Source organism: Salvelinus fontinalis, chromosome 11 (assembly GCF_029448725.1).
Source record: "Salvelinus fontinalis isolate EN_2023a chromosome 11, ASM2944872v1, whole genome shotgun sequence".
NCBI lineage: Eukaryota > Metazoa > Chordata > Actinopteri > Salmoniformes > Salmonidae > Salvelinus > Salvelinus fontinalis.
Window position 1 is genome coordinate 58,205,040 of NC_074675.1, and position 17,229 is coordinate 58,222,268.

Here is a 17,229-nt window from a genome sequence, read left to right on the forward strand (position 1 = left end):
TCCCACATTAAACCTATATAATAATATAATGTTACCTCCCACATTAACCCTATATAATAATATAATGTTACCTCCCACATTAACCCTATATAATAATATAATGTTACCTCCCACATTAAACCTATATAATAATATAATGTTACCTCCCACATTAAACCTATATAATAATATAATGTTACCTCCCACATTAAACCTATATAATAATATAATGTTACCTCCCACATTAAACCTATATAAAAATATAATGTTACCTCCCACATTAACCCTATATAATAATATAATGTTACCTCCCACATTAACCCTATATAATAATATAATGTTACCTCCCACATTAACCCTATATAATAATATAATGTTACCTCCCACATTATACCTATATAATAATATAATGTTACCTCCCACATTATACCTATATAATAATATAATGTTACCTCCCACATTATACCTATATAATAATATAATGTTACCTCCCACATTATACCTATATAATAATATAATGTTACCTCCCACATTATACCTATATAATAATATAATCGACATGTTACCTCCCACATTAACCCTATATAATAATATAATGTTACCTCCCACATTAACCCTATATAATAATATAATGTTACCTCCCACATTAAACCTATATAATAATATAATGTTACCTCCCACATTAACCCTATATAATAATATAATGTTACCTCCCACATTAACCCTATATAATAATATAATGTTACCTCCCACATTAAACCTATATAATAATATAATGTTACCTCCCACATTAAACCTATATAATAATATAATGTTACCTCCCACATTAAACCTATATAATAATATAATGTTACCTCCCACATTAAACCTATATAATAATATAATGTTACCTCCCACATTAACCCTATATAATAATATAATGTTACCTCCCACATTAACCCTATATAATAATATAATGTTACCTCCCACATTAACCCTATATAATAATAGAATGTTACCTCCCACATTATACCTATATAATAATATAATGTTACCTCCCACATTATACCTATATAATAATATAATGTTACCTCCCACATTATACCTATATAATAATATAATGTTACCTCCCACATTATACCTATATAATAATATAATGTTACCTCCCACATTATACCTATATAATAATATAATCGACATGTTACCTCCCACATTAACCCTATATAATAATATAATGTTACCTCCCACATTAACCCTATATAATAATATAATGTTACCTCCCACATTAAACCTATATAATAATATAATGTTACCTCCCACATTAACCCTATATAATAATATAATGTTACCTCCCACATTAAACCTATATAATAATATAATGTTACCTCCCACATTAACCCTATATAATAATATAATGTTACCTCCCACATTAACCCTATATAATAATATAATGTTACCTCCCACATTAAACCTATATAATAATATAATGTTACCTCCCACATTATACCTATATAATAATATAATGTTACCTCCCACATTATACCTATATAATAAGATAATGTTACCTCCCACATTATACCTATATAATAATATAATGTTACCTCCCACATTAACCCTATATAATAATATAATGTTACCTCCCACATTAACCCTATATAATAATATAATGTTACCTCCCACATTATACCTATATAATAATATAATGTTACCTCCCACATTAACCCTATATAATAATATAATGTTACCTCCCACATTAACCCTATATAATAATATAATGTTACCTCCCACATTAAACCTATATAATAATATAATGTTACCTCCCACATTAAACCTATATAATAATATAATGTTACCTCCCACATTAACCCTATATAATAATATAATGTTACCTCCCACATTAAACCTATATAATAATATAATGTTACCTCCCACATTAACCCTATATAATAATATAATGTTACCTCCCACATTAAACCTATATAATAATATAATGTTACCTCCCACATTAAACCTATATAATAATATCATGTTACCTCCCACATTAAACCTATATAATAATATAATCTTACCTCCCACATTATACCTATATAATAATATAATGTTACCTCCCACATTAACCCTATATAATAATATGTTACCTCCCACATTAACCCTATATAATAATATAATGTTACCTCCCACATTAACCCTATATAATAATATAATGTTACCTCCCACATTAACCCTATATAATAATATAATGTTACCTCCCACATTAAACCTATATAATAATATAATGTTACCTCCCACATTAAACCTATATAATAATATCATGTTACCTCCCACATTAAACCTATATAATAATATAATCTTACCTCCCACATTATACCTATATAATAATATAATGTTACCTCCCACATTAACCCTATATAATAATATAATGTTACCTCCCACATTAACCCTATATAATAATATGTCACCTCCCACATTAAACCTATATAATAATATAATGTTACCTCCCACATTAACCCTATATAATAATATAATGTTACCTCCCACATTAAACCTATATAATAATATGTTACCTCCCACATTAAACCTATATAATATAATCGACATGTTACCTCCCACATTATACCTATATAATAATATAATGTTACCTCCCACATTAACCCTATATAATAATATAATGTTACCTCCCACATTAACCCTATATAATAATATAATGTTACCTCCCACATTAAACCTATATAATAATATAATGTTACCTCCCACATTAAACCTATATAATAATATAATCGACATGTTACCTCCCACATTATACCTATATAATAATATAATGTTACCTCCCACATTAACCCTATATAATAATATAATGTTACCTCCCACATTAACCCTATATAATAATATAATGTTACCTCCCACATTAACCCTATATAATAATATAATGTTACCTCCCACATTAACCCTATATAATAATATAATGTTACCTCCCACATTAAACCTATATAATAATATAATGTTACCTCCCACATTAAACCTATATAATAATATAATCGACATGTTACCTCCCACATTATACCTATATAATAATATAATGTTACCTCCCACATTAACCCTATATAATAATATAATGTTACCTCCCACATTAACCCTATATAATAATATAATGTTACCTCCCACATTAACCCTATATAATAATATAATGTTACCTCCCACATTAACCCTATATAATAATATAATGTTACCTCCCACATTAAACCTATATAATAATATAATGTTACCTCCCACATTAAACCTATATAATATAATCGACATGTTACCTCCCACATTATACCTATATAATAATATAATGTTACCTCCCACATTAAACCTATATAATAATATCATGTTACCTCCCACATTAAACCTATATAATAATATAATCTTACCTCCCACATTATACCTATATAATAATATAATGTTACCTCCCACATTAACCCTATATAATAATATAATGTTACCTCCCACATTAACCCTATATAATAATATAATGTTACCTCCCACATTAAACCTATATAATAATATAATGTTACCTCCCACATTAACCCTATATAATAATATAATGTTACCTCCCACATTAACCCTATATAATATAATGTTACCTCCCACATTAAACCTATATAATAATATGTTACCTCCCACATTAAACCTATATAATAATATAATCGACATGTTACCTCCCACATTATACCTATATAATAATATAATGTTACCTCCCACATTAACCCTATATAATAATATAATGTTACCTCCCACATTAAACCTATATAATAATATAATGTTACCTCCCACATTAAACCTATATAATATAATCGACATGTTACCTCCCACATTATACCTATATAATAATATAATGTTACCTCCCACATTAACCCTATATAATAATATAATGTTACCTCCCACATTAACCCTATATAATAATATAATGTTACCTCCCACATTATACCTATATAATAATATGTTACATCCCACATTAACCCTATATAATAATATAATGTTACCTCCCACATTAACCCTATATAATAATATAATCGACATGTTACCTCCCACATTATACCTATATAATAATATAATGTTACCTCCCACATTAAACCTATATAATAATATAATGTTACCTCCCACATTAACCCTATATAATAATATAATGTTACCTCCCACATTAACCCTATATAATAATATAATCGACATGTTACCTCCCACATTAACCCTATATAATAATATAATGTTACCTCCCACATTAACCCTATATAATAATATAATGTTACCTCCCACATTAAACCTATATAATAATATATTGTTACCTCCCACATTAACCCTATATAATAATATAATGTTACCTCCCACATTAACCCTATATAATAATATAATGTTACCTCCCACATTAACCCTATATAATAATATAATGTTACCTCCCACATTATACCTATATAATAATATAATGTTACCTCCCACATTAAACCTATATAATAATATAATGTTACCTCCCACATTAACCCTATATAATAATATAATGTTACCTCCCACATTAACCCTATATAATAATATAATGTTACCTCCCACATTAAACCTATATAATAATATAATGTTACCTCCCACATTAAACCTAAATAATAATATAATGTTACCTCCCACATTAAACCTATATAATAATATAATGTTACCTCCCACATTAACCCTATATAATAATATAATGTTACCTCCCACATTAACCCTATATAATAATATAATGTTACCTCCCACATTAACCCTATATAATAATATAATGTTACCTCCCACATTAACCCTATATAATAATATAATGTTACCTCCCACATTAACCCTATATAATAATATAATGTTACCTCCCACATTAACCCTATATAATAATATAATCGACATGTTACCTCCAATAATATAATGTATATAGACCTATATATAATAATATAATGTATATATACCTATATATAATAATATAATGTATATATACCTATATATAATGATATAATGTATATATACCTATATATAATGATATGTTACCTCCCACATGGGTTTGATTCCCTCTTTAAACAGGTGGAAGTCAGAGTGGCCAGTCAGATCTCCCGGTCGCACCAGGTGACTGTAAAACTTCCAGAACTGCTCCACCTGGCAACCAATCACACGATTACTAGTGGTGTGTGTGTGTGTGTGATGCGTGCTAGTGGTGGTGGTGTGTGTGTGTGATGCGTGCTAGTGGTGGTGTGTGTGTGTGTGTGTGTGATGCGTGCTAGTGGTGGGGTGTGTGTGTGTGTGATGCGTGCTAGTGGTGGTGTGTGTGTGTGTGTGATGCGTGCTAGTGGTGGTGTGTGTGTGTGTGTGATGCGTGCTAGTGGTGGTGTGTGTGTGTGTGTGATGCGTGCTAGTGGTGGTGTGTGTGTGTGTGTGAGATGCGTGCTAGTGGTGGTGTGTGTGTGTGTGTGTGATGCGTGCTAGTGGTGGTGTGTGTGTGTGTGTGTGTGATGCGTGCTAGTGGTGGTGTGTGTGTGTGTGTGTGTGATGCGTGCTAGTGGTGGTGTGTGTGTGTGTGTGTGTGATGCGTGCTAGTGGTGGTGTGTGTGTGTGTGTGTGTGATGCGTGCTAGTGGTGGTGTGTGTGTGTGTGTGTGTGATGCGTGCTAGTGGTGGTGTGTGTGTGTGTGTGTGTGATGCGTGCTAGTGGTGGTGTGTGTGTGTGTGTGTGATGCGTGCTAGTGGTGGTGTGTGTGTGTGTGTGTGTGATGCGTGCTAGTGGTGGTGTGTGTGTGTGTGTGTGTGATGCGTGCTAGTGGTGGTGTGTGTGTGTGTGTGTGATGCGTGCTAGTGGTGGTGTGTGTGTGTGTGTGTGTGTGATGCGTGCTAGTGGTGGTGTGTGTGTGTGTGTGTGTGATGCGTGCTAGTGGTGGTGTGTGTGTGTGTGTGTGTGATGCGTGCTAGTGGTGGTGTGTGTGTGTGTGTGTGTGATGCGTGCTAGTGGTGGTGTGTGTGTGTGTGTGTGTGATGCGTGCTAGTGGTGGTGTGTGTGTGTGTGTGTGTGATGCGTGCTAGTGGTGGTGTGTGTGTGTGTGTGTGTGATGCGTGCTAGTGGTGGTGTGTGTGTGTGTGTGTGTGATGCGTGCTAGTGGTGGTGTGTGTGTGTGTGTGTGTGATGCGTGCTAGTGGTGGTGTGTGTGTGTGTGTGTGTGATGCGTGCTAGTGGTGGTGTGTGTGTGTGTGATGCGTGCTAGTGGTGGTGTGTGTGTGTGTGTGTGATGCGTGCTAGTGGTGGTGTGTGTGTGTGTGTGTGTGATGCGTGCTAGTGGTGGTGTGTGTGTGTGTGTGTGTGATGCGTGCTAGTGGTGGTGTGTGTGTGTGTGTGTGTGATGCGTGCTAGTGGTGGTGTGTGTGTGTGTGTGTGTGTGTGTGATGCGTGCTAGTGGTGGTGTGTGTGTGTGTGTGATGCGTGCTAGTGGTGGTGTGTGTGTGTGTGTGTGTGATGCGTGCTAGTGGTGGTGTGTGTGTGTGTGTGTGTGTGTGTGATGCGTGCTAGTGGTGGTGTGTGTGTGTGTGTGTGTGATGCGTGCTAGTGGTGGTGTGTGTGTGTGTGTGATGCGTGCTAGTGGTGGTGTGTGTGTGTGTGTGAGATGCGTGCTAGTGGTGGTGTGTGTGTGTGTGTGTGATGCGTGCTAGTGGTGGTGTGTGTGTGTGTGTGTGATGCGTGCTAGTGGTGGTGTGTGTGTGTGTGTGTGTGATGCGTGCTAGTGGTGGTGTGTGTGTGTGTGTGTGTGATGCGTGCTAGTGGTGGTGTGTGTGTGTGTGTGTGTGTGTGATGCGTGCTAGTGGTGGTGTGTGTGTGTGTGTGTGTGTGTGTGATGCGTGCTAGTGGTGGTGTGTGTGTGTGTGTGTGTGTGTGTGTGTGTGTGTGATGCGTGCTAGTGGTGGTGTGTGTGTGTGTGTGTGTGTGTGATGCGTGCTAGTGGTGGTGGTGTGTGTGTGTGTGATGCGTGCTAGTGGTGGTGGTGTGTGTGTGTGTGTGTGTGTGATGCGTGCTAGTGGTGGTGTGTGTGTGTGTGTGTGATGCGTGCTAGTGGTGGTGTGTGTGTGTGTGTGTGATGCGTGCTAGTGGTGGTGTGTGTGTGTGTGTGTGATGCGTGCTAGTGGTGGTGTGTGTGTGTGTGTGTGATGCGTGCTAGTGGTGGTGTGTGTGTGTGTGTGATGCGTGCTAGTGGTGGTGTGTGTGTGTGTGTGTGTGATGCGTGCTAGTGGTGGTGTGTGTGTGTGTGTGTGTGATGCGTGCTAGTGGTGGTGTGTGTGTGTGTGTGTGTGATGCGTGCTAGTGGTGGTGTGTGTGTGTGTGTGTGTGATGCGTGCTAGTGGTGGTGTGTGTGTGTGTGTGTGTGATGCGTGCTAGTGGTGGTGTGTGTGTGTGTGTGTGTGATGCGTGCTAGTGGTGGTGTGTGTGTGTGTGTGTGAGATGCGTGCTAGTGGTGGTGTGTGTGTGTGTGTGTGTGAGATGCGTGCTAGTGGTGGTGTGTGTGTGTGTGTGATGCGTGCTAGTGGTGGTGTGTGTGTGTGTGTGTGATGCGTGCTAGTGGTGGTGTGTGTGTGTGTGTGTGATGCGTGCTAGTGGTGGTGTGTGTGTGTGTGTGTGATGCGTGCTAGTGGTGGTGTGTGTGTGTGTGTGTGAGATGCGTGCTAGTGGTGGTGTGTGTGTGTGTGTGTGTGATGCGTGCTAGTGGTGGTGTGTGTGTGTGTGTGTGTGATGCGTGCTAGTGGTGGTGTGTGTGTGTGTGTGTGTGTGATGCGTGCTAGTGGTGGTGTGTGTGTGTGTGTGTGATGCGTGCTAGTGGTGGTGTGTGTGTGTGTGATGCGTGCTAGTGGTGGTGTGTGTGTGTGTGTGTGATGCGTGCTAGTGGTGGTGTGTGTGTGTGTGTGTGATGCGTGCTAGTGGTGGTGTGTGTGTGTGTGATGCGTGCTAGTGGTCGTGGTGTGTGTGTGTGTGATGCGTGCTAGTGGTGTGTGTGTGTGTGTGTGTGATGCGTGCTAGTGGTGGTGTGTGTGTGTGTGTGTGATGCGTGCTAGTGGTGGTGTGTGTGTGTGTTAGTAGTGGTGTGTGTGTGTGTTAGTAGTGGTGTGTGTGTGGTGTGTATAGTGTGTGTGTGTGTGTGTGTGATGTGTGTAGTGGTGGTGTACTGACCGATGCCACCGTGCCGATCTGTCTGATGTTCTGTTCATAACTCTGTGTGTTGGCGGGCCGGGACGGAGTCCTCCGAGAATACCACAAGGTATAGTTATACTGTAGAGGATGCTCCCCTGCTGCAGGACTCACCGTCTGACACACACACACACACACACACACAGTATGAGGCATTAGATACAACAGTATATATATATATATAACACACACAAATCACATTTTATTAGTCACATACACATGGTTAGCAGTGTGAGTTAATGCAAGTGTAGCGAAATGCACACGCATATACACACGAGGCATTAGTTACAACAGTCAGTATATGAGGCATTAGTTACAACAGTCAGTACACGAGGCATTAGTTACAACAGTCAGTACACGAGGCATTAGTTACAACAGTCAGTACACGAGGCATTAGTTACAACACGAGGCATTAGTTACAACAGTCAGTATACGGCATTAGTTACAACAGTCAGTACACGAGGCATTAGTTACAACAGTCAGTACACGAGGCATTAGTTACAACAGTCAGTATACGGCATTAGTTACAACAGTCAGTATACGAGGCATTAGTTACAACAGTCAGTATACGAGGCATTAGTTACAACAGTCAGTATATGAGGCATTAGTTACAACAGTCAGTATACGAGGCATTAGTTACAACAGTCAGTATACGAGGCATTAGTTACAACAGTCAGTATACGAGGCATTAGTTACAACAGTCAGTACACGAGGCATTAGTTACAACAGTCAGTACACGAGGCATTAGTTACAACAGTCAATACACGAGGCATTAGTTACAACAGTCAGTACATGAGGCATTAGTTACAACAGTCAGTATACGAGGCATTAGTTACAACAGTCAGTATACGAGGCATTAGTTACAACAGTCAGTATACGAGGCATTAGTTACAACAGTCAGTATATGAGGCATTAGTTACAACAGTCAGTACACGAGGCATTAGTTACAACAGTCAGTATACGAGGCATTAGTTACAACAGTCAGTACACGAGGCATTAGTTACAACATGAGGCATTAGTTACAACAGTCAGTATATGAGGCATTAGTTACAACAGTCAGTACACGAGGCATTAGTTACAACACGAGGCATTAGTTACAACAGTCAGTACACGAGGCATTAGTTACAACAGTCAGTATATGAGGCATTAGTTACAACAGTCAGTACACGAGGCATTAGTTACAACACGAGGCATTAGTTACAACAGTCAGTACACGAGGCATTAGTTACAACAGTCAGTAAATGAGGCATTAGTTACAACAGTCAGTACACGAGGCATTAGTTACAACAGTCAGTACACGAGGCATTAGTTACAACACGAGGCATTAGTTACAACAGTCAGTATACGAGGCATTAGTTACAACAGTCAGTACACGAGGCATTAGTTACAACAGTCAGTACACGAGGCATTAGTTACAACAGTCAGTACACGAGGCATTAGTTACAACAGTCAGTACACGAGGCATTAGTTACAACAGTCAGTACACGAGGCATTAGTTACAACAGTCAGTACACGAGGCATTAGTTACAACAGTCAGTACACGAGGCATTAGTTACAACAGTCAGTATACGAGGCATTAGTTACAACAGTCAGTACACGAGGCATTAGTTATAACAGTCAGTACACGAGGCATTAGTTACAACAGTCAGTACACGAGGCATTAGTTACAACAGTCAGTACACGAGGCATTAGTTACAACAGTCAGTACACGAGGCATTAGTTACAACACGAGGCATTAGTTACAACAGTCAGTACACGAGGCATTAGTTACAACAGTCAGTACACGAGGCATTAGTTACAACAGTCAGTACACGAGGCATTAGTTACAACAGTCAGTACACGAGGCATTAGTTACAACAGTCAGTATACGAGGCATTAGTTACAACAGTCAGTACACGAGGCATTAGTTATAACAGTCAGTACACGAGGCATTAGTTACAACAGTCAGTACACGAGGCATTAGTTACAACAGTCAGTACACGAGGCATTAGTTACAACAGTCAGTACACGAGGCATTAGTTACAACAGTCAGTACACGAGGCATTAGTTACAACACGAGGCATTAGTTACAACAGTCAGTACACGAGGCATTAGTTACAACAGTCAGTACACGAGGCATTAGTTACAACAGTCAGTACACGAGGCATTAGTTACAACAGTCAGTACACGAGGCATTAGTTACAACAGTCAGTACACGAGGCATTAGTTACAACAGTCAGTACACGAGGCATTAGTTACAACAGTCAGTACACGAGGCATTAGTTACAACAGTCAGTACACGAGGCATTAGTTACAACACGAGGCATTAGTTACAACAGTCAGTACACGAGGCATTAGTTACAACAGTCAGTACACGAGGCATTAGTTACAACAGTCAGTACACGAGGCATTAGTTACAACAGTCAGTACACGAGGCATTAGTTACAACAGTCAGTACACGAGGCATTAGTTACAACAGTCAGTACACGAGGCATTAGTTACAACAGTCAGTACACGAGGCATTAGTTACAACAGTCAGTACACGAGGCATTAGTTACAACAGTCAGTACACGAGGCATTAGTTACAACAGTCAGTACACGAGGCATTAGTTACAACAGTCAGTACACGAGGCATTAGTTACAACAGTCAGTACACGAGGCATTAGTTACAACAGTCAGTACACGAGGCATTAGTTACAGTCAGTACACGAGGCATTAGTTACAACACGAGGCATTAGTTACAACAGTCAGTACACGAGGCATTAGTTACAACAGTCAGTACACGAGGCATTAGTTACAACAGTCAGTACACGAGGCATTAGTTACAACAGTCAGTACACGAGGCATTAGTTACAACAGTCAGTATACGAGGCATTAGTTACAACAGTCAGTACACGAGGCATTAGTTACAACAGTCAGTATACGAGGCATTAGTTACAACAGTCAGTACACGAGGCATTAGTTACAACAGTCAGTACACGAGGCATTAGTTACAACAGTCAGTACACGAGGCATTAGTTACAACAGTCAGTACACGAGGCATTAGTTACAACAGTCAGTACACGAGGCATTAGTTACAACAGTCAGTACACGAGGCATTAGTTACAACAGTCAGTATACGAGGCATTAGTTACAACAGTCAGTACACGAGGCATTAGTTACAACAGTCAGTACACGAGGCATTAGTTACAACACGAGGCATTAGTTACAACAGTCAGTACACGAGGCATTAGTTACAACAGTCAGTACACGAGGCATTAGTTACAACAGTCAGTACACGAGGCATTAGTTACAACAGTCAGTATACGAGGCATTAGTTACAACAGTCAGTACACGAGGCATTAGTTACAACAGTCAGTACACGAGGCATTAGTTACAACAGTCAGTACACGAGGCATTAGTTACAACAGTCAGTACACGAGGCATTAGTTACAACAGTCAGTACACGAGGCATTAGTTACAACAGTCAGTACACGAGGCATTAGTTACAACAGTCAGTACACGAGGCATTAGTTACAACAGTCAGTACACGAGGCATTAGTTATAACAGTCAGTACACGAGGCATTAGTTACAACAGTCAGTATATGAGGCATTAGTTACAACAGTCAGTACACGAGGCATTAGTTACAACAGTCAGTACACGAGGCATTAGTTACAACACGAGGCATTAGTTACAACAGTCAGTACACGAGGCATTAGTTACAACACGAGGCATTAGTTACAACAGTCAGTACACGAGGCATTAGTTACAACAGTCAGTACACGAGGCATTAGTTACAACAGTCAGTATATGAGGCATTAGTTACAACAGTCAGTACACGAGGCATTAGTTACAACAGTCAGTACACGAGGCATTAGTTACAACAGTCAGTACACGAGGCATTAGTTACAACACGAGGCATTAGTTACAACACGAGGCATTAGTTACAACAGTCAGTACACGAGGCATTAGTTACAACAGTCAGTACACGAGGCATTAGTTACAACAGTCAGTACACGAGGCATTAGTTACAACAGTCAGTATACGAGGCATTAGTTACAACAGTCAGTATACGAGGCATTAGTTACAACAGTCAGTATACGAGGCATTAGTTACAACAGTCAATACACGAGGCATTAGTTACAACAGTCAGTACACGAGGCATTAGTTACAACAGTCAGTACACGAGGCATTAGTTACAACAGTCAGTACACGAGGCATTAGTTACAACAGTCAGTACACGAGGCATTAGTTACAACACGAGGCATTAGTTACAACAGTCAGTACACGAGGCATTAGTTACAACAGTCAGTACACGAGGCATTAGTTACAACAGTCAGTACACGAGGCATTAGTTACAACAGTCAGTACACGAGGCATTAGTTACAACAGTCAGTACACGAGGCATTAGTTACAACAGTCAGTACACGAGGCATTAGTTACAACAGTCAGTATACGAGGCATTAGTTACAACAGTCAGTACACGAGGCATTAGTTATAACAGTCAGTACACGAGGCATTAGTTACAACAGTCAGTATATGAGGCATTAGTTACAACAGTCAGTACACGAGGCATTAGTTACAACAGTCAGTACACGAGGCATTAGTTACAACAGTCAGTACACGAGGCATTAGTTACAACAGTCAGTACACGAGGCATTAGTTACAACACGAGGCATTAGTTACAACAGTCAGTACACGAGGCATTAGTTACAACAGTCAGTACACGAGGCATTAGTTACAACAGTCAGTACACGAGGCATTAGTTACAACAGTCAGTACACGAGGCATTAGTTACAACAGTCAGTATACGAGGCATTAGTTACAACAGTCAGTACACGAGGCATTAGTTACAACAGTCAGTACACGAGGCATTAGTTACAACAGTCAGTACACGAGGCATTAGTTACAACAGTCAGTACACGAGGCATTAGTTACAACAGTCAGTATACGAGGCATTAGTTACAACAGTCAGTACACGAGGCATTAGTTACAACAGTCAGTACACGAGGCATTAGTTATAACAGTCAGTACACGAGGCATTAGTTACAACAGTCAGTATATGAGGCATTAGTTACAACAGTCAGTACACGAGGCATTAGTTACAACAGTCAGTACACGAGGCATTAGTTACAACAGTCAGTACACGAGGCATTAGTTACAACACGAGGCATTAGTTACAACAGTCAGTACACGAGGCATTAGTTACAACAGTCAGTACACGAGGCATTAGTTACAACAGTCAGTATACGAGGCATTAGTTACAACAGTCAGTACACGAGGCATTAGTTACAACAGTCAGTACACGAGGCATTAGTTACAACACGAGGCATTAGTTACAACACGAGGCATTAGTTACAACACGAGGCATTAGTTACAACACGAGGCATTAGTTACAACAGTCAGTATATGAGGCATTAGTTACAACAGTCAGTACACGAGGCATTAGTTACAACACGAGGCATTAGTTACAACACGAGGCATTAGTTACAACAGTCAGTACACGAGGCATTAGTTACAACACGAGGCATTAGTTACAACAGTCAGTACACGAGGCATTAGTTACAACACGAGGCATTAGTTACAACAGTCAGTACACGAGGCATTAGTTACAACAGTCAGTATACGAGGCATTAGTTACAACAGTCAGTACACGAGGCATTAGTTACAACAGTCAGTACACGAGGCATTAGTTACAACAGTCAGTACACGAGGCATTAGTTACAACACGAGGCATTAGTTACAACAGTCAGTACACGAGGCATTAGTTACAACACGAGGCATTAGTTACAACAGTCAGTACACGAGGCATTAGTTACAACAGTCAGTATATGAGGCATTAGTTACAACAGTCAGTATATGAGGCATTAGTTACAACAGTCAGTATATGAGGCATTAGTTACAACAGTCAGTACATGAGGCATTAGTTACAACAGTCAGTACACGAGGCATTAGTTACAACAGTCAGTACACGAGGCATTAGTTACAACAGTCAGTACACGAGGCATTAGTTACAACAGTCAGTACACGAGGCATTAGTTACAACAGTCAGTACACGAGGCATTAGTTACAACAGTCAGTACACGAGGCATTAGTTACAACAGTCAGTACACGAGGCATTAGTTACAACAGTCAGTACACGAGGCATTAGTTACAACAGTCAGTATATGAGGCATTAGTTACAACAGTCAGTACACGAGGCATTAGTTACAACAGTCAGTACACGAGGCATTAGATACAACAGTCAGTACACGAGGCATTAGTTACAACAGTCAGTATATGAGGCATTAGTTACAACAGTCAGTACACGAGGCATTAGTTACAACAGTCAGTATATGAGGCATTAGTTACAACAGTCAGTACACGAGGCATTAGTTACAACAGTCAGTACACGAGGCATTAGTTACAACAGTCAGTACACGAGGCATTAGTTACAACAGTCAGTACACGAGGCATTAGTTACAACACGAGGCATTAGTTACAACAGTCAGTACACGAGGCATTAGTTACAACAGTCACTACACGAGGCATTAGTTACAACAGTCACTACACGAGGCATTAGTTACAACAGTCAGTACACGAGGCATTAGTTACAACAGTCACTACACGAGGCATTAGTTACAACAGTCACAACACGGCATTAGTTACAACAGTCAGTACACGAGGCATTAGTTACAACAGTCAGTACACGAGGCATTAGTTACAACAGTCAGTACACGAGGCATTAGTTACAACAGTCAGTATATGAGGCATTAGTTACAACAGTCAGTACACGAGGCATTAGTTACAACAGTCAGTATACGAGGCATTAGTTACAACAGTCAGTACACGAGGCATTAGTTACAACAGTCAGTATACGAGGCATTAGTTACAACAGTCAGTACACGAGGCATTAGTTACAACAGTCAGTACACGAGGCATTAGTTACAACAGTCAGTATACGAGGCATTAGTTACAACAGTCAGTACACGAGGCATTAGTTACAACAGTCAGTACACGAGGCATTAGTTACAACACGAGGCATTAGTTACAACAGTCAGTACACGAGGCATTAGTTACAACAGTCAGTATACGAGGCATTAGTTACAGCAGTCAGTATACGAGGCATTAGTTACAACACGAGGCATTAGTTACAACAGTCAGTACACGAGGCATTAGTTACAACAGTCAGTACACGAGGCATTAGTTACAACAGTCAGTACACGAGGCATTAGTTACAACAGTCAGTACAGTACACGAGGCATTAGTTACAACACGAGGCATTAGTTACAACAGTCAGTACACGAGGCATTAGTTACAACAGTCAGTACACGGCATTAGTTACAACAGTCAGTACAGTACACGAGGCATTAGTTACAACACGAGGCATTAGTTACAACAGTCAGTACACGAGGCATTAGTTACAACAGTCAGTACACGGCATTAGTTACAACAGTCAGTATACGAGGCATTAGTTACAACAGTCAGTACACGAGGCATTAGTTACAACACGAGGCATTAGTTACAACAGTCAGTACACGAGGCATTAGTTACAACAGTCAGTATACGAGGCATTAGTTACAACAGTCAGTACACGAGGCATTAGTTACAACAGTCAGTACACGAGGCATTAGTTACAACAGTCAGTACACGAGGCATTAGTTACAACAGTCAGTACACGAGGCATTAGTTACAACAGTCAGTACACGAGGCATTAGTTACAACAGTCAGTACACGAGGCATTAGTTACAACAGTCAGTATACGAGGCATTAGTTACAACAGTCAGTATACGAGGCATTAGTTACAACAGTCAGTACACGAGGCATTAGTTACAACAGTCAGTACACGAGGCATTAGTTACAACAGTCAGTATACGAGGCATTAGTTACAACAGTCAGTATACGAGGCATTAGTTACAACAGTCAGTATACGAGGCATTAGTTACAACACGAGGCATTAGTTACAACAGTCAGTACACGAGGCATTAGTTACAACAGTCAGTATACGAGGCATTAGTTACAACAGTCAGTACACGAGGCATTAGTTACAACAGTCAGTACACGAGGCATTAGTTACAACAGTCAGTACACGAGGCATTAGTTACAACAGTCAGTACACGAGGCATTAGTTACAACACGAGGCATTAGTTACAACAGTCAGTATACGGCATTAGTTACAACAGTCAGTACACGAGGCATTAGTTACAACAGTCAGTACACGAGGCATTAGTTACAACACGAGGCATTAGTTACAACAGTCAGTATACGAGGCATTAGTTACAACAGTCAGTACACGAGGCATTAGTTACAACAGTCAGTACACGAGGCATTAGTTACAACAGTCAGTACACGGCATTAGTTACAACAGTCAGTATACGGCATTAGTTACAACAGTCAGTATATGAGGCATTAGTTACAACAGTCAGTATATGAGGCATTAGTTACAACAGTCAGTATATGAGGCATTAGTTACAACAGTCAGTATATGAGGCATTAGTTACAACAGTCAGTATACGAGGCATTAGTTACAACAGTCAGTATACGAGGCATTAGTTACAACAGTCAGTATACGAGGCATTAGTTACAACAGTCAGTATACGAGGCATTAGTTACAACAGTCAGTATACGAGGCATTAGTTACAACAGTCAGTATACGAGGCATTAGTTACAACAGTCAGTATACGAGGCATTAGTTACAACAGTCAGTATACGGCATTAGTTACAACAGTCAGTATACGGCATTAGTTACAACAGTCAGTATACGGCATTAGTTACAACAGTCAGTATACGAGGCATTAGTTACAACAGTCAGTATACGAGGCATTAGTTACAACAGTCAGTACATGAGGCATTAGTTACAACAGTCAGTACACGAGGCATTAGTTACAACAGTCAGTACATGAGGCATTAGTTACAACAGTCAGTACACGAGGCATTAGTTACAACAGTCAGTACATGAGGCATTAGTTACAACAGTCAGTACACGAGGCATTAGTTACAACAGTCAGTATACGAGGCATTAGTTACAACAGTCAGTACACGAGGCATTAGTTACAACAGTCAGTATACGAGGCATTAGTTACAACAGTCAGTACACGAGGCATTAGTTACAACAGTCAGTACACGA

General features: G+C 39.5%; 1 protein-coding gene across 1 annotated transcript in view; it reads right to left on the reverse strand.

Annotated features, from left to right (window-relative positions):
• Positions 1 to 17,229, reverse strand: part of eif4e2rs1 (eukaryotic translation initiation factor 4E family member 2 related sequence 1) — a 53,326-nt gene that overhangs the window by 15,504 nt on the left and 20,593 nt on the right. Inside the window, exons 3-4 of the mRNA XM_055939144.1 lie at positions 8,146 to 8,280; positions 4,996 to 5,100 (exon numbers count right to left, since the gene is read on the reverse strand). Coding sequence (XP_055795119.1) covers positions 4,996 to 5,100; positions 8,146 to 8,280 — 240 coding nt within the window. The remainder of the gene's footprint in view (positions 1 to 4,995; positions 5,101 to 8,145; positions 8,281 to 17,229) is intronic.